This window comes from Athene noctua, chromosome 2 (assembly GCF_965140245.1).
Source record: "Athene noctua chromosome 2, bAthNoc1.hap1.1, whole genome shotgun sequence".
NCBI lineage: Eukaryota > Metazoa > Chordata > Aves > Strigiformes > Strigidae > Athene > Athene noctua.
This window is the reverse complement of record NC_134038.1, coordinates 1934369-1957424: the sequence shown is the minus strand read 5'-3', so window position 1 is coordinate 1957424 and position 23056 is coordinate 1934369. Positions and strand designations below refer to the sequence as shown.

General features: G+C 51.6%; 1 protein-coding gene across 1 annotated transcript in view; it reads right to left on the bottom strand.

Moving 5' to 3' along the window:
* The window catches only part of ZC3H3 (zinc finger CCCH-type containing 3), a 199420-nt gene that overhangs the window by 21211 nt on the left and 155153 nt on the right, over positions 1 to 23056 (bottom strand). The window contains exons 8-9 of the mRNA XM_074898330.1: positions 22683 to 22752; positions 15824 to 15955 (exon numbers count right to left, since the gene is read on the bottom strand). Coding sequence (XP_074754431.1) covers positions 15824 to 15955; positions 22683 to 22752 — 202 coding nt within the window. The remainder of the gene's footprint in view (positions 1 to 15823; positions 15956 to 22682; positions 22753 to 23056) is intronic.

Below are 23056 nucleotides of genomic sequence, written 5' to 3'. Positions count from 1 at the left end.
TGAACGCGGGGGCTGCCAGGCGATGGAGAGCTGGGGAGGTTGAAAGCTGAGATCATCTGCATGGACAAGACCTGGAAACCCCCACAGTTTATCTTCTCATTCTTCTTTTCCCCACATGCTTTGCCCAAAGCCATTCTTTCTTCGGATGGGCAGTGATAGATGATGATGCCTGCCTTGAAATTACCCGACTCTGATGGCGCAGGATGGGCAGAGCTGTTGAGCCCCTTTGCCAGGGCAAGTGGATCCCAAGGGGAGCATGAGCAAAACCTCAGGATTTCGTGCCTCATACAATATCTGGCAGCAAAAGAGGGCGGGATGGGTTCTTGGGCTGTATCATCACGTTTCTGACCAGTGTCAACACAAAATAATTCCCGTGTTGTCTTTATAGCTGGGGCCAGCTCTAATTCAACGGCACTGACCTCACGCGGTGGCAAGTTGGCCTGATGGTACATCAGACCTAGTGCATGCCGGAAGGTTTCTAAGTCCACCATCACCTCCAGCTTTCTGTCCTTGTGCTGATGGGGACACTCTGAAAGCCTCCTGTTGATTATGAACTCATCTGATGCCGATTATTGTTATTTATTGCCGGGGCAGCAGCTCTTTAGAGCCTCTGTCCAAGGATGCGAGATCCACTTGTGCAGAGAAGTTTCCAGCACAAAATGGACTTGGAAAAGAGAAGAATAGGAAAAAAGTGCCTTAGCCTTCAAAAGCCACGTGGCTGCCTCACAGTCACAGCTGGTGGTGATGCTGCTACGCTGAGGAATGATGCTATTTTGGGGAAAAGCTGAGAAACTTGGCCGTTTCTTCCCAGCAGGGCACCCGAGGGACCGAATACAAATCCTTGAGGAGGGGGGATGACGGTGCCGTGGTCCCGGCTGGGTGCTGGGATCGGGATGTGCCACCTCCCCAGTGCTCTCACTGGCACCAACCTCCAAGTCAATCATCGTACCAGACCACGTTTATTGGCTTCACGGCAAAAAGATACTTAATAAAGAAAACAAACCATGTGCGACTAATCCCAGGGCCGTGTCCCCAGCTCAGGTTTCTAATGGCTTTTCCATGCCGTTCCCAGCGCTCAGCCCCTTCTTCCGTAACGCCCCGTCCATTGCCGCTGTTTCAGGGCTGGGATGGTAAGGCTGGGATTGCCTCCCCGCCAGGCTTGGCGGCTGGAAAAAACCCTTCTGTTTATTTACGGTACCTCTTCTGCTCTTGCCCTGCGTGCCGGAGCAAACACGCCGGGGCTGGGTTGCTGTAGGGTGGTTTGCTGGTCGCCGCGTGTCAGCCGGGGTGAAGCGGAGCGGGGCTGCGGGGTGGCAGGCACGACCTCATGCTGGGGGCCATCTGATCCCTTCCACCTGTCAGGGTGGCTAATTATACCCCCATGGGACCCCTGCCAACACGCAGGTTGGACCATAAAAAGAGAAAAAAGCCTCTGGTTCCTTTCCAACAGAGACAACAAAAAACACACAGCACCCCTAAAAAGCCCTGGGGAGAAATCCTCCGGCTCCATCAGGTGCTGACGGGGATGCCATGGTCTCGCTGATGCTGTCCTCATCCCGGTGTCCCCGCTCCAGGGTTCCCCAGCAGTGGTGCCCGGTGCTGGGATGGTGCCTGGCTGGCAGCTCCCGTGGCTGGGATTCCTCCCTGGCTGCCAAGGCAGCTCTGGGTGAAATTCAAGGTGCCTTAAATGGCCTAACGGACCCTGACACGCACAGGGAGAGGGATGGGGACGAGGGGGTTTGCAGGGCGCGGCCTTGTTTAGCACAGACCTGGCAAAGAAGGAGGCAGCAACTGGTGGAAGGTCCCAGCTCAGCCCCGGCAATCACATTAATTAACATTTTCCATGAAGGAGCTTGGCAGGAGGCAGCGGAGGGCGGGAGGAAGGCGAAGCTGGGTTACTGGGCCAACCACCACCCACCCACTGACCTTACGGGGTGGGGATGAGAGGTCCCATCCAGCCCCAAATTCCCGGCTCTGCTCCACCAGCAGTTTGTCCAGGTTGAACCTCCCAAGTATCTCCAGGCTCGTCTCACACCCGGCTCGATTGCTCCTTTCCCAGGGGACGGCAGGTGACAAGGGGACCACCAGACAGACAAGAGATGTAAAGTGCTGGAGGGTTTTCCCATCTCCTTGGACCCGTGTCCATCTCTGGGTCCACCGTGACGGACACAAGTCCAGCTCTTGCCGGGAAACCCAGAGCACTGCAGTGATAAAAACACCACGCAGATCTTCTGGGGAAGGGGGGAGCATTAAAAGCACAAGTTAATCCCCGAAACTCAAGTGTCTTGACTCAAGTGCTTTCTATTTGAAAGCCCTCTGCACATCCACGCAGCTTCGCCAGAGCTATTACAGGTAGCCCCAGCGCCGAGCAGCAGGATTAACTGGTTGGATTGATGTCAGGCTGTTTTAATGTCCCTCTTACCCGCCACATCTCAGCGTTAAGTGGCTGTTGGGAAGCTATCGCTGGAGGTGGCGGAGCTGTTTTCTGACGCCGCTCCGAACTGACAGCTAGTAAATAGGGTTTTTTTGATGGCTTTTTTATAATTGGGTGCAGATGGAAGCAGGCTTAAAAAAAAAAAAAAAAAAAAAAAAAATTTCCAGCTCCCTGTCGTTAAAACCTGGAGGACAACACATCCGAACATCGTCCCGGCTGTGGAATAATGCTGAAGAAATTTAGCCGACACAATTATCTTAAGGAATTTACTCCAAAACAGGTTTCTGCTCTCAATACAGAGTTAGTGCCTTAGCAAAATGCTTGCAGGGAAGGGATGACTTCTGATGGCCTCCAAATGCTCGCTAGGATGTGAGACCTACCAAATGCTCTCGAGGATCTACCGCAAAGCTGCGAACCCTCTCCCTTGGTATCTGCAGGCAATAAAACACCGTTGGAGCTAAAACACCTCCAGAGCTGGAGCAAGAACAAGATGGCGTTTCTAAAATCAGGGGGAACACCATATTTAAGATGCAGCAAAACAGCTGGGAGGGATTGAAGAGGCCAAAGCAAAGCCTCATCCCTGCAGCATCCATTCCCCAAGCCCAAACAAAAATGACCTAAGGGACGAGGCTCTCCTTCGCATCCCTTCTCTGCCACCTCAAAGCTTCCTTTAAATCTCTGTCAACTGTTTCCTCTCATGTTGCTGCTCCTTGGTTTGGGTGTGTGACTCCTCTGTAACTGGAATTTCCCACGTTAGTAAAATGTTGTCAACGAGCATTTCACCTCCCCAGCACACATGCATGGGACACCTCCAGGCTTCAGCTCTGAGCGGGAGCAGAAGTACCATAATTGAGTATTTCCAATGATTTTTTTTTTTTCCTTTAAATGTATCTTCTTACTTGAGAATTGCTTCCTGCCTCATCTCGCTCCTTGCCCCCAGGTTCCCGCTGACTGGTGAGAGCTTTGCTTAGAGTCTCAACAGCTGGAGGTTGGATTTTCCAGACACTGAGCAAGTCAGCCCTACTCCGACCCTAAAGCACCCCAGACCAGTTGAGCCACCACAAAAGCAAAGCCACTGATATAAGGAGGAACCATCATAGAAGGTTTGGGTTTGGAGGGACATTAAAGACCTTATAGTTCCAACCTCCCTGCCATGGGCTGGGCCACCTTCCACCAGCCCAGGTTGCCCAAAGCCCCGTCCAACCTGGCCTTGAACCCTTCCAGGGAGGGGGCAGCCACAGCTGCTCTGGGCAGCCTGTGCCAGGGCCTCACCACCCTCCTCGTGAAATATTTCTTCCTTATATCCGATCTAAATGTACCCTCTTCCAGTTTAAAACCATTGCTCCGTCTTTATGAGCCCCTTTTCTATATTGAAAGGCGGCTCTAAGGTCTCCCCGGAGCCTTCTCTCCCCAGCTGAACCCCCCAACTCTCCCAGCCTTTCCCCCCAGCAGAGCTGCTCCAGCCCTCGGACCATTCCCGTGTCCCTCCTCCGGCCCCGCTCCAGCAGCTCCATGTCTGTCCTGTGCTGGGGACCCCAGAGCTGGACGCGGGGCTCCGGGGGGTCTCACCAGAGGGGAGCAGAGGGGGACAATCCCCTCCCTCGACCTGCTGGCCACGCTGCTTGGGACACGGCCCAGCTTACAGTTGGCTCTCTGGGCTGCGAGGGCACATTGCTGGGTCATGTCCCATGTTTTACCCACCAGCACCCCCAAGTCCTTCTCCTCGGGGCTGCTCTCCATCCACTCCTCCCCCAGCCTGTGTTGATACCGGGGATTGCCCCGACCCCTGGGCAGGACCTTGCCCTTGGCCTTGTTGAACTCCATGAGGTTCACATGGGCCCATTCCTCCAGCCTGTCAAGGTCCCTCTGGATGACAACGTGTCCCTTAGGGGAATCAACGGCATCACTCACCTTGGTGTCATCTGCAAACCTGTTGAGGGCGCACTCAATCCCGCTATGTTGTTAATGAAGACATTAATTAGTATTGGCCCCACTACAGACCCTTGACGGACACCATTTGTTACTGGTTTCCACTTGGACATTGAGCCATTGACTGTAACTCTTTGGATGTGGCTATCTATAAGGTGAATTACCAACCCAGCGATCACAGCCATGTGGCAATGTCTACGGCATCCAATCATTCCCCGTGCTACTTTGTTCAGGAACCCCATTTCTATCAGAGACCCTCACAATCTCATCCATCATACCCCAAAGCCACGATGGAGCCAATTTCACGTGGGGAACTCATCGATGGCAAATACCAACCCCAAATCATCATTGTTGAGGATGGAGCAAGCTAGACATCCACCGGACATCCCCTGCAGCGTCATCTGCATCAGGGATGACAGGGACTTCACCACTTGCACGATGCCAGGGGGCTCAGGGAAGGTGTCACCACTGCTCACAGGACACAGACATCGTCCACCCACAGAGAACAGATGGGAATGAAGGGAGATTCCAGCACAGGAAGCAAAGACAAAATCTGCTCTTCTTTGCGTTCATCTGTACAGAAGTTCAGGTTGAAATCAAGAACTCTCTGCCTTGTCGGTATATTCCCAACTTTTCTAGCCGTGATTCAGCGGCTGCTTTTCCCCTGAACTTCCTAATTTTGATGTTTTGCGATGCACCTTCCTCTACAAAGATATTAAAGTGCAAGAGAGAAAATCACAGACCGGTATTTATCTAGGTGCTATTATCAACTAGCCCAGGCTATTAAGCAGTTCAAGTTTACCCTGATAAGTAACATCTTTAATGTAAGCATCTGAACGCTGTTAAGATACTACAGTTAAATTAAAGCAGCAATAAGAACCCTCATTATGCCATTACAGAGTACGGTAAATAAGATGCAACTGGAAACCCACAAAGATTTCCACAGCGATACACAGGTAGGATTGGGCATGGAAGAAACGCGATTGGTTTTAAACCTCCTCTGCAGGCTACAAAGTGTTTTTAACGGAAAGCTCCCGTCGCCAGCACTGAGATTTAGCACTTGCTATGAGCAGCACAGACACTGTCACTCAGAGGAGACATGCAAGGACTCAACGTCCTCAGCAAACCAACAAGATGCACCCGGACAGATTTCAGCCCACTCAAATCCAGCCTGGCCACCGTTCATGATTTTACAAGCAAACCCATTACCAAGCCTACCCACTTTTTTTTTTTTTTTCTTAATAAAGTTTTTACTTACTAATCAGTTTGTTGATGAAGATTTCTGCTACACATTCTAGGAAAAAAAAGAAATCAAGCAGGCAACCCTACCACCCAGAAAACATCTGTCAACCACAGCCAAAATTAAAGATAAATGAAATAAAGTTGCTTCAGTAGTTGATTTTCGTACAGCTGCAGTGGACTGTAAAAGAGCTATCAAAGGCAGTGCTCTCCATCCGCTACTTCTGAACGATGGGAGAAGGTAAGCTACAAATCCCCCATCCCAGAGAAGGAGCTGCCCCACTGCCCAGGAGTTATCCCCAGTGCCCCCCAGACACGCCTGCAAGCAGCAAAAACCACCAGGAAAGTCGAGGTCCACTCAGCACACCATGAACCCACTGGTGGAAGAGGCCGATACATGGCTGCCATCTAAAAATATGCCTAAAATATCACTAAAACCTCCTAACAAACAGACCCAACACAATTTGGGTCAAAATGAAGGTGAGGGAGCCATGCCTGGGTAGCTCTCCATGCCGTGCCTCCTTCAACACCAGGAAAAAGGAAGCGGGTGCATTCACCTGGCAAACTCCTCTCCTCTTTCCCCCTGCACATGTGTTCACATCCTACATGAGAAAGCCCGGAGAGGGCTCGTAACCTCTAAAACCAGCCTCACACAAAGCTTCACGCAGTATTTCTGTTGCTAAGACCAGGCATTTCTACCTGTCCTCCAGCTGAGCCCAAACCAGCTGCGTGTAAGACGGAGATAAATTTAAATCTTAAATGGCTCTTTCCCTCACACGGATGAGAGAAAGGGGAGGAGAAGCTGCCAAGATGCTTTAATGTGACACCTCCTCATCACGCTCTCCCGCTGGAAGTGTATAAAATGGATCATCTTTTAAGAAGAAGCAATTTGCTGATGTTCAGACCCAAATGCCCAACCTTCATGAACACAGGCGGATAAATCTGTTTGAGGTTTGATTTTTCTAATAGGAGCAGGAGTGAGTTTTATCCCCAGTTCAGGGTTTGTTTGGTGACAAGGAGGTACAGAGCAGGGAGCTGGGGCTCAGCAAGCTCATCCCCACGTGGGTCATCTTTAAAGATTTCACCGAGATGGGAGAGAAAAGTGATGTGTCTGAGCAGCGAAATCATGCAAGTCTTTCTCCTCTTCCTCTTCTCCACCCTTTAACCAGCTCACTCCTTTCACTGATTTACAGCTTTAATGAACAGCCCCTCCAGCTGCCTCCTGGGCACCCCCTCATCATGTCGAGGGGTCCATCGATGGCATCACCGTTTCCCCATGGCCCCTCTGCTCGGATCCAGCCAGATCCTGCACACCTACAAGATCCTGTCCTTCCTTATCCAACGCCATGAGTGTGTCCTGCTGCCACCAGCTCTCTCCGATTCAAATGAGGAAATTGGAAGAAGTTGCAATAGGATCATGAAAGGAATAAGATGGAGGTATGACCAAGATATAGAAAATTTGGGATGGCTCAAAGCTTAGCCTTCCCCAAATCCCTCCCCATGCTAATACTGAGTGGAGGTGTTTTATATTAAGACTTTTTGCACTTCCAACAGGCCCCCTTGGTAGCTGGGCAAGGAGGAGCTTCTCAGCTTGACTGGGTCTAATTCAGCTTAACAGCGTCATGGAGTTTGGAGATGAGTGTTTCAAGCCAAGAAATCTGCTCCTGCCGCAGCTGGTTCTCTCCAGGCATCAGCCCTGGGGTGACTTGAATGAAAAAGCATCTGCATTTGAAAGCTCTTAGTCAGTCCCAAACTAAAAGCATGCACAATCTGCACATGAAGGAGCTGCTTAAGGTCTTAGACAGTATGTGAAGGGCCTCCAGGAGGGGAGCAAACCTTTGCTGACCCACTGCTGTGATGCTGAAGACCCACGAGTACAAGGCTGCCACCCAGAAAACTGATCTGGAAGAAACTCAGCCCCAAAACATGGCCTCTCTTGATGCTAGCACACCTGGACACCTCCAAAACCCCTCCCAGATCCTCTCTGGCCACAGCCAGGACTAGTTTTGGGGGTATGAGATCAAGGAGCAGCCTGAGCTTTCAGGATTTCCAGAGCCAGAAGATGTTCAACAATCCTTGATGGACTTTTCATCCAGAGATTTGTCCATGTGCTTCTCCTCTAAGGGAGATGTTGGAGCTCTGAAATAACAGCAGTGAGCATAGGGAGGCTCCCATCCCACTCCTGGCCCAACCACAGCAGTGGGGACCTTGGAGAGAAAGAACACAACTGATCAGAACAGCAGGATGAAGAAGCAAAAAATTACTCACAGAATCCCAGAACCATCTGGGTTGGAAAAGCCCTTGCAGCTCCTCCAGCCCAACCATGACCCTCCCCCTGACCCTTCCCAACTCCCCCAGATCCCTCAGCGCTGGCTCAGCCCGACTCTTCAACCCCCCCAGGGATCCCGGGGACTCCCCCCTGCCCTGGGCAGCCCATTCCAACGCCCAACAGCCCCTTCTGCACAGAAATCCTTCCTCAGAGCCAGCCTGACCCTGCCCTGGGCAGCTTGAGGCCATTCCCTCGGGGCCTGGCGCTGGGGCCTTGGCTCCAGAGACTCATCCCCCCTCTCTGCCCCCTCCTGGCAGGGAGTTGCAGAGGGCCAGGAGGATCTTCTTAAAGGTTATATGCAGCTTAATAATTCACTGTGATTCTTACACTTGCTAGACTCAAGAAGCTTCTGCCATTGAACACCTCCAAGCCTTTTGCTGTCACAAAGTCTCTCGACGCTGCGGGAAGAGGAGAGCCAGTGTCCTTCACCTCCACACCTATGTGCCAGGTGCTGTGGTGGCCACAACGACCACCTGGGACAGAAGTCCAGGATGATCAGCAGGCTGGAGCACCTCTCCTCAGACAACTAGCTGAGAGCTGAGGTTGGAGGAGCTTGGAGAAGGCTCCAGAAGCACCTTATTGGTCTTTTAATATAGAAAGGGGGCTGATCAGAAAGATGGAGAGAGACTTATTACGAGGGCCTGTAGTGACAACGGTTTTAAATCAAAACAGGGTAGTTTTAGATTGGACTTGAGGAATGAACTTGTTATGATGAGGATGGTGACACCCTGGACCAGGTTGCCCAGAGAGGTTGTGGATGGCCCATCACTGGAAGTGTTCAAAGTCAGGCTGTACGCAGCTTTGAGTAACCTGATCCGGTGGGAGATGTCCCTGCCCGTGGCAGGGGGTTGGACTGGATGATCTTTAAAGGTCCCTTCCAACCCAAACCCTTCTGTGATTTGAAAGATGGAGGCGGAGTGTCACTACAGAGCCAGGAATCCACCAGCAACTACGTGGATGAACATACACAGGTTTCTCAATGACTGCCTGTGCTCAAGGAAAAGGCACTGGGGGTCAACCTGGGACCAAAGGAGGGGAAAGAAATACCCAGAAAGACCAACATCTGATGGCTGTTGGGTGTGAGAGAAGAAAAATGCTGTTTTACCCAGCAGACAACAAAAAAACCCAGCTGAAAGTATGCACTATGACCAGTGTTGATCTTCATCTTTCTGTGATAACAGATTAAGGGACCCCAGGCTGCTGTTCTGTATCACGTACCGAGCATGGGATAATGAAGAGAAAACCCCAAAGACATTTAACTGTTCGCTGCTGCTAACACAGCTCATGTGGCTTTTCCTAAAGAACTGTGTGAAATTAAATGTTATCAGACACATGAAATAAGTTTATAGTGGGAAGATGTTAAAACTTCCACCAGAAAAGGAGAAAATAACCAACCCAACACATCATCAAGACCAGAAAAACGCAAACGAGAACAAGGCATCAGCTGAGAAAGTCCCCACATTTGAATTTTCTACAGAAAAATCAAGCAGCTGCCACCGTGAAAAACACCACACGCCACCTGAGGGAGGAAAATGAGTTTTCCCAAGGAAGCTCCACTTCCTTGGGCGGCGCGTGCTAACCGAAGCTGCCCCTCTTAGCATGAGCACGGCCGGTATTTTATGAGGATAAGGTGCAAATCAGAGCTGTGCTGAAAGGCTGTTGGCTGAGCAACACAACAAGACCAAAAAGATGGATTTTAGGACACCCAGAGAGGGTCAAACCCTGCTGTGGTGACAGGTCCCCTGGTCACGCTTCACCATCAGGGACGGGGCTGGTCGTGTCGGTCGGGGTGCCCGGGAGGGATGGCTGCTGGTAAACACGGGAGCCCTGAGCCCCCTCTTACCCATGATTTATTCCCATACATCTCCCCGTGCCTTTTCACAGTAGCCTCGTTGTTTAATCTCACTGTGTCTTACTGCTTAACAGTTCCCACGGGGGAACAATTTACCCACAGGCTTCAAGGCAGCTGATGGAAACAATATGAAGATCGGTATTTAATGCGGCACGCTCGCTAATGTACACCATGGGGGAAAAGCTTATTTAATACAAAACAATTTTACAGATGCAGCAGTTAGAGGGGACCGGGTTGACTCGCTTGCCTTTACTCTGACACACTACGAGGGCTAGAGAATGCCAGCACCAAAACCTGCCCTAGCCGTGATTCTTCCAAATACAGTTTATTCCCCGATAAGTCACGTTTTGTGCCTGTAAAGCAAATCTCCGGGCAGCTGCTCCTCGAGGTTTTCTATGGATGCAATGCAAGCGTTTGCTGTTAACTCCAGGTCCAAGCTCTCAGCCACGCAGAGATCTCAGGCCACGGTCAACCATCAAATATTACAACAGCAGCCCAACACGCAACACCTTATCACTCGACGAGATCCTTTGGGCCCAGTATTATTTCATATTACTGCATACAGCGGAGGGTCAGGCTGGGCAGGAGGAGAAAATGTTTCCCAGCAAGAGTGGTCCGAGAGTGGAAGAGGCTGCCCAGGGAGGGGGGAGTCCCCATCCCTGGGGGGGTTTCAGGGCCGTTGGGATGAGCTGTGGGGGATGTGGGGTAGGGGAGAACTTTGTAGGGTCGGGCTGAGGGTCAGACTTGATGATCCCGAGGTTTTTTTCCAATTAACCTGAATGATCTGTGATTCTGTGATATTATTTCATAATATTTCGTATTATTTGGGTATTATTTCAGAAGCTGAGCATGGGTGCAGCAAGGGGAGCAGCTTGGCAGAAAAATCACCTCCCTGACAAGCTGGGCATCTCTCCTCCAGGCTCACTGGCCACGCAGCTCGCTCAGAACCTCATCTCCTCCTTCTCTCTACATCCCGGGGGCCACCACGGCTTGCTTGCTGGCACTACCTCGTCCCTTGTGCCCTCCAGCCTCACCCCATCCCCTCCTGGTGAACCCATGCCCCAAGTCGAGATGCAGGTGTGAGGACCCATGTGGGAGGAAGGATGAGGAACCAGAGAGAAGCTTTTACCGTAGAGCAGCTCATTAAAACATCTTCGGAAAACCCTGGGGAGCGCCTGCAAGAGGCCCCATTTCTCCCTCTCTTCCCACTTCCCCCTTTGGGCTTCCTCCAGTGCAGGTGACCAGCCCAGAGCGACCAGTCTCACCGAGCATGACCTCTTCATGGTGCCAGAAACGGTCAGGGAGCTCCAGGCAAGGCAACAAGGAGATTTCCATGGTGGGCATCGCTTTGTGGCTTGAGCTAAGCCACATATGACATTGTGTTTAGAGATGATTCAGGCAACAGAGCTATTTGGAGCCATATTTCCCTGACCGCATCACCGAACTGAACTTGCAGGTTCCTCCACTCCCTTTATGAGCGTGTGCAAGATGGAGAAACTTCCCAACCCACGACTGAGGAACCAGTAAGAATGCTGGAAATCCAGCTCCTAGCCCTGCTACCACTTCCCTCCTGGAAACGATTAATACTGGGGGTAACATTCCCTTAACGAAGGATGTGGTCACGCTCTCGTACAGGAGCTGTCCCCTCTCCCCAGGGATGGAGGGACCTTCACCTTCTACGGTTTACATTTCTGAAAAAGGGACTTGGGAATGCAAAATTAAAGCTTTCTCACTTAATTCTAAGTTCCTGATGATGCCAGAGCAGGCCAGACCTGGCATCGTTTGTACGAAGAGCTCGTGTAGTTGCGGTTACAGCCCATGGGATGTCAAAGACCTGATCAACTTGGCCTGAGCATCCCACAAGACATTCTAGAAAGTACTTAAGAGGCAACACTGCCAACGACACATGATAAATTATGGATAATAATGGACATTTTTTACGAAGGTTTGACAAAAATCATAAATTGTGCTTCTTTGGGGAAGCACAGAGGGGAAAACATAACTGGAAGAAGAGCCCAGTGTGCCACAGCCCAACATAAAAGAACCAGAATTTCTAATTACCAACCGTCCTCATGTGAGTTTATCCACCGAGGATGCTACGCCGGTGTCACACACATTTGCTGTCCGTGCCCTTTGTGGTTCAAACCACAGGCAGACAGCCCTCGCCGTTCCTCGGACAGCGAAAGGCAGAACGAGAGAAGATTTACTCCCATCCTAAATTATTCAAAAGAAAAGGGACTGCGCATCTTTAACAAGCCATCATTTTATGAAGCAAGGTTAACATTTTTACTTGATTCAGTAGAATATTATAAACTCTCCGGGGTCCATTTGAGGACTTTCTACTTTGAGCAAAAGGCACGGACTCAGCACTTTTTATATTATTTAGAGAATAAAATTAACCCTTAATGGCCCAAGCTGGTATTTCTCCTCCCCAGTTAAATATGGCCCACTCAGCAATTTCTCCCCATATATAATTACAGGCTGCTATCCATCATCTGTAGGAGAATGCTTTTCTGACACTCTAAAAGTGACACGGTAAGCACTTTTACTAATAGAATAAATATTCTAAATATCTCTTTTATATTTTCATTTAAATTGGAATATTTTAAAAATAATTGTAGGGACCCTGCCTGCGTGGCTAGTGCTGTGCTGGAGGGAGGTGGCAGGATGCCTGTGTTTTCCTTCAGAGGAAATGTTTATCTTGCACGCAGTCCCCTCCACGTGCTGCCACAAAAAGTAATTAGGCACAGATTAATTTATTAGCCTCTCCCTCCACTGCTGCTGATGTCCCGCTTTCCTTTAAGCTTTCACTTTTAGCTTTTTTTCCCCTTTCTTTTGGCTGTTTTTTCCTGGGTAGTGGTTTCTCCTGGGGAAGGATGGGTTTGCCTTCCAGAAGGCACCGTTCGCTGTTGCGTTGGGGTTCTGGGCCAGGCTGGTGGCTTTGAGCGATGACGCCGTGGTGATGGGCACCGAGCACCTACAGTTTCACTTGCTGGGTTGAATCTCTTGTCAACAAGAGCTACCAGGATGGAGGAACGAAGGAGAAAAGCCTTTTGGGGATCCAGGCCAGAGCACCACATGGATCCAATCATCTGTCTGGTCATGAAAATCATGAGGGAGTTAGAAATCTCCAGGAGCAGCAAGTCAGAGCAAAACTGTGCTTAGGCAGATATTTCTCCATGCGTTATCCGTTAAATGCAATAAAATAATATCATTCCATAGGCCCACTGGGGCATATTTGAGATGGCGCCCTGAGACCTGCCAGACTTGAGGGAAACAAAATTATTGTTTCATTAGTGGCTCGTTTTTTCAGCCAAAGAGCCGATTTAAAGCAAAGCTTGCAAAGTTCCTGTCGTGTTCTCAGCGCAGTACGTGCAGTCTCCAGCTCAAGGAATAAGCTTTCACTGTCTCCTCCTGTTCATTTGCTCTTGGCTCATGGAAGTGGCTAAACCAAGCCACGACACTGATGTGATGTTTCCTTCCATATCAAACACCTCCTAGAGGCACCTCGCAAACTGCCCAGAGAGAAGCAGACTGAGAGAAGAGGATGGCTCCTTCCTCCAGCTGTGGTCATAGAGATGGGCCAGTGTTGCACAGCAAATCACAGCATCATCAAATGGATTGGGGTGGATCTTTGAAGATCATCCAGTCCAAACCCCTGCCCTGGGGACACACCAGCCCAGGTTGCCCAAAGCCCCGTCCAACCTGGCCTTGAACCCTTCCAGGGAGGGGGCAGCCACAGCTGCTCTGGGCAGCCTGTGCCAGGGCCTCACCACTCTCCTCGTGAAATATTTCTTCCTTATGTCCAATCTAAATGTACCCTCTTCCAGTTTAAAACCATTGCTCTGTCTTTATGAGCCCCTTTTCTATATTGAAAGGCCGCTCCAAGGTCTCCCCGGAGCCTTCTCTCCCCAGCTGAACCCCCCAACTCTCTCAGCCTTTCCCCCCAGCAGAGCTGCTCCAGCCCTCGGACCATTCCCGTGTCCCTCCTCCGGCCCCGCTCCAGCAGCTCCATGTCTGTCCTGTGCTGGGGACCCCAGAGCTGGACACGGGGCTCCGGGGGGTCTCACCAGAGGGGAGCAGAGGGGGACAATCCCCTCCCTCGACCTGCTGGCCACAATGGTCAAAGGATAAACAGAAATCCCACCATATAACCCCTCCAGAAGAAAAAAGCCTGGCAGCTCTCAGCTACAGCAGAAAAGCATCATTTCCATAAATCTGAGAGTCCACATTTGCTTTATTCAAACCTGGTGGCAAAGTGACTGGCTGCCCCTTCTGAACCACAACCGTCTGGGGACTCCACTGCTCTCGCAAGTCTGAGATGGCAGCTGGAGAAACCAAGGGAAGGTGGCCCATACCTTGTTCAAGGGACCCGAAAGAAAACCACATGCTCTACTAAAGAAAAAGTGGTTCACTCCAAGAAGGAAAAATCTTATTCAATTAATGGAAAACAGCAAAGAGGCGTCAGATATGACAGTCGCTTTGGCTCCCAGGGGAACACCAGCATGGCCAACCCTCTCCCTTAGCCATGAAGCAGGGAAAGGTGAGATCCTGCAGCGTGGCTCCGTGCCACTGAGGAACTGAGCTCGCTGCCCCCCACCTCTCCCGTCGCTTATAAAGTGGGGAGCCACAAAATGTCAGATAAACCCCAACATTTCATCTTTTTGCATGTAACAGCCCTAAAATCCCACTGGAAACCAGCAAGTGGCCACCAGCTCCAGGGCCCACTCCAGGAAAGCTGCTCTCTCGCAAGCTCTGTGTGTTACACAGGGTGCAGTAAGCTCACAGACAAGGTGGTGTGTTACCCAGGGTGCATATTTCTTTAAACCAGAGGGCCCCCAGGACCTGGAGGTGGGCTCCACAAAGCCGCCAGATACATATTTGGGCACAGTTATTGCAGGCTAGGTGAGAAGGGTGGTCTTGATACTAAGACTGAGCTACAATATCTAAGGCTCAAGTTTTAACCCATCACAGAGCCAGCATGTGAAATAAGCATTAAAGTCTGAGGGGTTTCTGTGCAAAACAAATACTCCTAAGCCTTCTCCTTTGCTTCTCATCTATTTAACAGTTCTCAAGGCAGGTGCTATTAGCTCAGGCACTGGCCTCTGCTACCATGGACACTCTGGGGAGCCTTCACAGAATCCCAGAATCATCTGGGTTGGAAAAGCCCTTGCAGCTCCTCCAGCCCAACCATGACCCTCCCCCTGACCGTTCCCAACTCCCCCAGATCCCTCAGCGCTGGCTCAGCCCGACTCTTCAACCCCTCCAGGGATCCCGGGGACTCCCCCCTGCCCTGGGCAGCCCATTCCAACGCCCAACAGCCCCTTCTGCACAGAAATCCTTCCTCAGAGCCAGCCTGACCCTGCCCTGGGCAGCTTGAGGCCATTCCCTCGGGGCCTGGCGCTGGCTCCTTGGCTCCAGAGACTCATCCCCCCTCTCTGCCCCCTCCTGGCAGGGAGTTGCAGAGGGCCAGGAGGTCTCCCCTCAGCCTCCTCTGCTCCAGACTGAACCCCCCCAGTGCCCCCAGCCGCTCCCCAGCAGACCTGTGCTCCAGACCCTGCCCCAGCTCCGTTGCCCTTCTCTGGCCACGCTCGAGTCCTTCAATGGCCTTTTTGGGGTGAGGGGCCCAGAACTGAACCCCCTCAGAGAGGGGCGGCCTCCCCAGTGCCGAGCCCAGGGCTCAGATCCCTTCCCTGGCCCTGCTGGCCACGCCAGGGCTGGCACAAGCCAGGATGCTGTTGGCCTCCTTGGCCCCCTGGGCACAATGCTGGCTTCTGTTCAGCCGGCTCTTCCCAGGTAAACACCAGCACAACGTTTGCGAGCTGCAGCCTTTAATTTGTTTCCTTTTCCTTCCTACCTGCAAGGCAACCAAGCCACTTTGCCCATCACCCTTTGGGAATGCACTGGATTGCTGTTCATCCCACCCAGGTGTTCCAGCTCTACAGCTCCCTGCAGTGCCATAGCTTGCACAAAAAACCCAGCTTGTGGCTTCAGCAAAGGCACATCCATCCCAGGACCCCAAGAGCTGTCCCCTCTTTACCTTTTCTCCCATGGGGCAATAGCCTTTGAGAAAATCCTGGCACACTTCTGCCTTCCTGGACACGTAGACGTGGCTGTACGGGCAGTTGCTGTTGTTGCAAATTCCCTTCAAGAAGTAGGAGCACACTGGCATCTGCAGGGGCAGAGTATGAGAAACCCGTTAGAGCTCCCCCCGACTCGTGATTAGGAACCGTTCCAACGCCCAGAACTGAAAGAAAACTGTGACATGCATAAAATAAATATACACCTTTTGCCAGCCGCTGATCCCAGAGGTATTTTTACCTCTTCTATTAGTCTCCTGCAACGCAGCTCCCTGGCATTACGTGATCCCAGTGTACATATGCACCGGGGGTGAACATGTTTGCCTTGGCATCCTTCAGGATGCTGGAAAGAGGGTGGAAAGCATGAAACTGCTACCAGAAAGAAAACTGCCTCTGCACAGCACGAGGAAGGGATGGGGAATCATAATAAACTCTGCTATCATGAGGGCTTTGCTGGCATGACGCACAGGGCAGGTTCATCTGCTGCTGCCACTCTCCCAAGTAACTCTGGAGAGAAGGGGCCACTGCTCCCCAGCTCCTCGTTTGTAGGGGGGTCTGGCCATCGTAAAGGCCAACACAGCATCCTGGGTGTGCCCCCCCCATTTGGCTGTTCCGTGGATACGGAGCTGGCTGGAGAGCACGTGGTTAGATAAAAGCTCCAAAAAGTGTGTCCAGGCAAAGGGGAAAACCTCCACGAGCATTTGTGGGGTGTTACATCATGTGAAGGCATCAGCCTCCTATCCCCAAGGGCTGCCAGCGCTGGAGAAGGGATGCTCCAGGAGGGAGGGAAAGGAGGAGGAGAGCCCAGGCTCCTGCCACGAGCGGTCAAGGAGAGGGGTCGGATCCCCGGAGCAGAGCCCCGCTCCCGCCCTCACCGCTCCCGAGCTTTAGCAGCGCGACAGCCGACGGCGAAAAGCGAACAAGCAAAGATCCTCATCGTCCTCAAACCACAAACTTCACCTTCTGCCAGCTGTTATAATTAAAAACAAATTACCAGCCTGCTGTGATATTTCAGCATCCTTAACTCACCGGCTACTGCAGGCAACTTCCCGACCCAAGCAGGCAGCTGCCGACGGGAAGAGGCGCTTCCCGAAGCCGTCGCAACGATCCAGCTCCTCCCGCTCAATCCCTCGCTGCTCTCCTACACGCTGAATTAATTCCCTTCCAGCTCAGCTCAGTATCGATCCCTCCATTCACCAGTAGCATCTCAGTCCCGCCAGTTCGAGCATCCCCAAACTAGTATTTACAATTCTGCAATAACCACAGCTGAGGCTATCCGGAAAAATCCCTTTCCCTGAAGGGCACGTTTGGGTTTTAACTAAATTGGCTCACTTGAGGTAAAGAGAGAAATAGAAGGAGGGGGAAGCAGAGAGGAAAGAAAACAAAGGGTGCTTTAAAAGAGAAGAGTTTATTTTTAATTGTCTTTTAACTGCAGACATTAACATAAAGGACAGGGCTCTGGGGCTATCTTTTCTGGTGGTGGTGGTGTGACCGTAAATGATTCCCTTAATGTAGTTTTTGATATAGAGCCCAAATTAGCTCTAATAAAAAGGGATAATAAAGGCAGCTCTTCTACAAAAATAAACTCCTCCTTGCTGTCAAGCCTGAGCCATTATCAAGAGGAAGCAGCACTCTCATTTCAATTAACCTTGTTTGCACCCCACTACGTCCACACAAATAACAATAACATTAATTCAAGGCACTGGTGCGGTGCGTCTGTATTAGACAGCTTTGACTATGTACACGCTTTGGAGCCAGCAGCTAATGAACCCGAAACTCAACGTGAATTTCCAAATTGCTCACAACAGAGTTTTGAAGCTCTATTAGGGAGAAAAATGCTGATTCTTTCCGAGTTCCTCAAGGGGAAAAGCTGTTGTAGCAGCAGCGGGCGGTTGCCCGAGTCCTAGCCTCTCGCTAACCTTCACTCACAAACCCATTCGTTCAGATTTACGCCGGGATCCGCTGTCGCGGAGAAATTCCCTGCGCCTCGCCTCGACGGATGCTCCTCAGTCAAGAGCTCTACCCTGCATCCCCTGCGCAGCAAAATTCCCCAACTGCCAGCTTTCCCTCTCCTCCAGGCTCCTTCTTCCATGGCCAAAGGGATAGTTTGGGTTTTGAAAGCATCTGCAAAGCATCGTGCCCATCTGGAGCAAACCCTCCGCCCCAGAGAGCATCCTCTGCTCGGAGCAAGGGTTTTGCTGCTTAGGATGGGGAAAAGCTTAACCCACGCAGCTTTCCCATGGAAAACAGAGGGATTGTCCCCATTTTTCAGTGGGCAAACTGAGACATGGGATAGCCCCAAGGTTGAGTAAGAGTTCTGATCTCAAAACAATAGTTAAGCTCTGCAACCTCTTGGTCTTTCACCTCCTGGAGCAGGTACAGGGCCCCATCCCCAGTGACTTACCACTGGGGTGAGGCACACGATGACAATAAACTTAAGTTTCTTTGATGAGGAGGTTGAGGGGTGTCCCGTTCCCCCCATAACCACAAAATGAAATCAAGAGTCAACTAACGGCGCATCAACAAAACCAGGAAGCCCCAAACCACGGCTGACAGCACATCATCGTTAACCACGTGAAGAAAATCGCGTTAAAACCCCAACAAAAGCCAACAAGAAGCTGCCCATCCGAGGAGCAGGTGGGATCTGCTCCAAAAAACCCCCAAGCAGGCAGAAACCGCTGCCTTCCTCTGCTGAAAGACTTCACCTGCCTCTCTCCGCCGCTGATAAATGAGACTAACGCCACCTTTGCTAGTAATCACCCGGGTTAACAGGGAGCTACGGGACTTGAAAAGCAAAGTCGCCTCTCGCTTTGGGTAGCAGCATCCCCGCAGCTATAAATCACCCTGAAACAGGCTTGAACTCCGCAGAGGAGGTTGTTTCTCTTCCAGTCTGCGCTGACGACAAGGTGGCGAGCGGAGACCTCTGAACCGCCCCCGGGGCGCCTAATCCCACGAAAAATAATCTTCCTTCCCCTGCGGAGCGCGACGTGCCTGGCCAGAAACACGTGTTCTGGAAGCATTTATTCCTAAGAGTTGGCACTTGCCTGCTTCGTTTGTAGGCTTGTTAATTTAATGACTCGTCTTGGGTTTAGATGATGCTTCGTAGCAGAAAACTGCTAAGGGAAAAAGGGAGATGGGCAGAGGCCACCTGCTCCCTGTAGGATCCCTTCCCAGGGATTCTGTCTACAAAATGCCATCAGCAAACCAGCTCTTCCAAAACAAACTTCAGCATGGCCACTCCTTTTTAATTCACTTTTATTACCACAATCATATCATGTTTATTCTGCCCCAAATCCTAACTGATGAGGTGTTGCTAAATGGGAAAGGTTGAGTTTCCCACATCACGCTGCAGCCATCATTCTCCATCTATTCACCCAAAATGGAGCCCAGAAGTCAAAAGCTTGAGGTCCTCCTTGAGGCATCAAGACACACCAAGTGGTTTTGGGAGAGAGAAACTGAGGCTACATCTTCACCAGCAAATAAATTCCTTCATGCTGAGGAATATTTCTGGGTACTGAGACCAGCTGGCACAAACCCACCCACATCCAGGCGTCGCATCCTTCAGTGGACACAGCTACAGCCAAACACCGACCAAAATGGCTCCTTGGCCACCTCCAACTCCCAAGTTTCACCCAGATTTTTGCCCTGGGACCACAGACAAGATCAGGAACCTGCTGAAATACGATTTAACTTGCCAGTACAGATGTAAGCGAACAGTCCCGTGCGGACTGGATGAGTATCAACCCTTCTGTTCAGAGGCACAGCAGGTTGCGTGCTGCCGTTAGCACTTGTACATCACTTGGGTGAAGAGAAGTAGCTGACCCCATACCCACTCCAAATCTGCATTAAATACAACAAATCTGGATCCACCAACAGACAGTCCCTTTGCAAACCTTTCTTCTTTCTTGGCTTCTTTATTTCTGAAGTCTAATGATATGTTTTAGGAAGAAAAAAAAAGAAAACAAGCCAGTCCTTTTTCCTTCTATCAATTCTCATCCCCATCCCTCCTTTGACACGCCACGAGTCAGGGAATACAGCTGTCCCCAGTCTATCTTCTCTATTTTATATACTCGTGATTAAGTGACTCTGAAGAGAGATACATGTAAAAAACATATGGTGCTTTGTGCCTCGTTCAGAGCGACTCCGCTCACTGCCACGATAACTTATGAGCTCCCCACTGACTATGAACGTGCCTTAGGCAAACGGAGGGAAAGGGAGAGAGGAAAACTGCATGCCCAAAGGCAAATGCTGTTGGAAAAGGTCCTGTCCCAGATGCTGATGAGACCCGATGCCCCATGGGTTAAATCCTTTACAGGTCAGTAATTGCACTGTAATTACCTACACGATGCTGTGAGTGGGGAATGAAGGACAGAGATGGAGGGAGTGGGGAGAAGAAGGTGCTATAAGGACAATTCACAGGGCGCGGGTAAAAAGACCCCGAAGTTTGAGTAATTAAAAGCAGCGCTTCCAGATCTGGCATGGCTCAGGAGAGCTCCAGTCCCCACCATGCCCTAGGCCCGGCATCAAAAGCTTTTGATATATGACACGCCAGAAATTCAGCCAAGGAGGGGTTGAGACTCATCAAGCGACATGACGAAGGACTGAGCCTTATGGGTTTCTCCAGGGAAAGTGGTTGTTGCTCACATCCCGCTTACTGGCATCTCCATCCCAGAATCCCAGAACCATCTGGGTTGGAAAAACCCTTGCAGCTCCTCCAGCCCAACCATGACCCTCCCCCTGACCGTTCCCAACTCCCCCAGATCCCTCAGCGCTGGCTCAGCCCGACTCTTCAACCCCTCCAGGGATCCCGGGGACTCCCCCCTGCCCTGGGCAGCCCATTCCAACGCCCAACAGCCCCTTCTGCACAGAAATCCTTCCTCAGAGCCAGCCTGACCCTGCCCTGGGCAGCTTGAGGCCATTCCCTCGGGGCCTGGCGCTGGGGCCTTGGCTCCAGAGACTCATCCCCCCTCTCTGCCCCCTCCTGGCAGGGAGTTGCAGAGGGCCAGGAGGTCTCCCCTCAGCCTCCTCTGCTCCAGACTGAACCCCCCCAGTTCCCCCAGCCGCTCCCCAGCAGACCTGTGCTCCAGACCCTGCCCCAGCTCCGTTGCCCTTCTCTGGCCACGCTCGAGTCATTCAATGGCCTTTTTGGGGTGAGGGGCCCAGAACTGAACCCCCTCAGCGAGGGGCGGCCTCCCCAGTGCCGAGCCCAGGGCTCAGATCCCTTCCCTGTCCCTGCTGGCCACGCCAGGGCTGACACAAGCCAGGATGCCGTTGCCCTCCTTGGCCCCCTGGGCACACTCTGGCTCATTCTCACCCCCCCAGTCCCTCTCTGACCGGCAGCTCTCCAGCCACTCCTCCCCAGGCCTGTAGCCCTGCTGGGGGTGGTTGTGGCCCCAGCACAGAATCCCAACAGCGGAGCCTTGGCACCAGCTCACAACCCGCTCCCCACACAGTGCCACCGCTCTGGTTGGTGTTTCAATACCCCGGTGGGATTAACCTTACTGCTGTTGTCTGGGTGATCCTTTGTAGCAGAGAAATGAGCCTCGAAATCCATCCGACAAAGCTGAAATATAAATACGTGCTTGAAGCACATCCCAGCTCGGTGAAGGACCCGCAGCTACACTTAACCTTCCACACCTACCTCACCTCTGCTTCAATGCTTGAGGTCTCCAAAGCTACGTCCGACCGGCGATCCTAGACACTGAACGGAGGTTAATCTGCTAAATCGTACACTGATAATCACTAAAAGAAAACCTAATTATTTTTCCACCTCGCTCTGTGTAATAAAATCACGGAGCCCCAAATATATCAAGAAGGTTGAAAACGATGATGAACTCAGAAGCCGTTCTGCCAGCCGGTTTCACTGGCTGGCTCTTTAGAAAGGTTAATTTATACCTCCAAGCTCTTGGATGTTAAAACATCCCCCTCCTCCGACCTCAGCACAGGGTGATTTAGAAGGAAGGGCGATCTTGTGGAGGTAGCTAAGGATTAGATGTAACTAAACACTACTCCTCTGCGAATTTTCTTCAATCTCTGGAGTTTAAGCACGCCTTAACCCAACACACGTTACCCAACACAGCCCCAGCTGTTCTGGTTTCCAATCTACTGCTTGAGGCATTCATCTACCGATTCACCGCGCCACTTGAAGAGGCTCACTTTGCTCTCACAACCCCAGCATGAGCCTGGACAGCTTGGCAAGCGAAATAGAAAAAAGAATCACAGAATCAAGGTTGGAAAATCCCTTGAAGCTCCTCCAGCCCCACCATGACCCTCCCCCTGACCGTTCCCAACTCCCCCAGATCCCTCAGCGCTGGCTCAGCCCGACTCTTCAACCCCTCCAGGGATCCCGGGGACTCCCCCCTGCCCTGGGCAGCCCATTCCAACGCCCAACAGCCCCTTCTGCACAGAAATCCTTCCTCAGAGCCAGCCTGACCCTGCCCTGGGCAGCTTGAGGCCATTCCCTCGGGGCCTGGCGCTGGGGCCTTGGCTCCAGAGACTCATCCCCCCTCTCTGCCCCCTCCTGGCAGGGAGTTGCAGAGGGCCAGGAGGTCTCCCCTCAGCCTCCTCTGCTCCAGACTGAACCCCCCCAGTTCCCCCAGCCGCTCCCCAGCAGACGTGCTCAGAGAGTTTCCAATCTGCTGCTTAACGCATTCAGCTACCGATTCACCACGCCGGCTCAAGAGACACACTTTGCTCTCACAACCCCAGCGTGAGCCTGGACAGCTTGGCAAGCAACGTACAAACAAACTCTGCTGGAAGCACTCAAGGAGGTAGACTCCCCTACAACCACCACCCCGCTCGCTGGGAAGCCATACAGACCTTGTCTTTGGACACTTTGTGGGAAAACGAACAGGTCCCGTCCGTCTTCTTGCACGTGCCACGGAGAAACCTGTAGATACACCAGAAGGAGAGGGTTGAGCACGAGGCTGGTCGCAAAACACGTGGTTTTGAACACCAAGCATCTGTCTTGCCCCATTACCATGCTTGCCCCAAGGCCAGACTGCTGCTGAGCTCACTGTTAAGGCCCATTTCACACCCTAAATTGTTACGAGACCTTGTTAGAAGAGCAGCTGATGCTTCCTGATGGATTTTGTTCTTTCACTGTATTTGGCTGCTCATTAGTAGGTAGAGCAAGGCTTGTACCACAAAGATGATGCTCCCAGAAGGAGTGAAGTCCTTACTAGAGCCCTGAA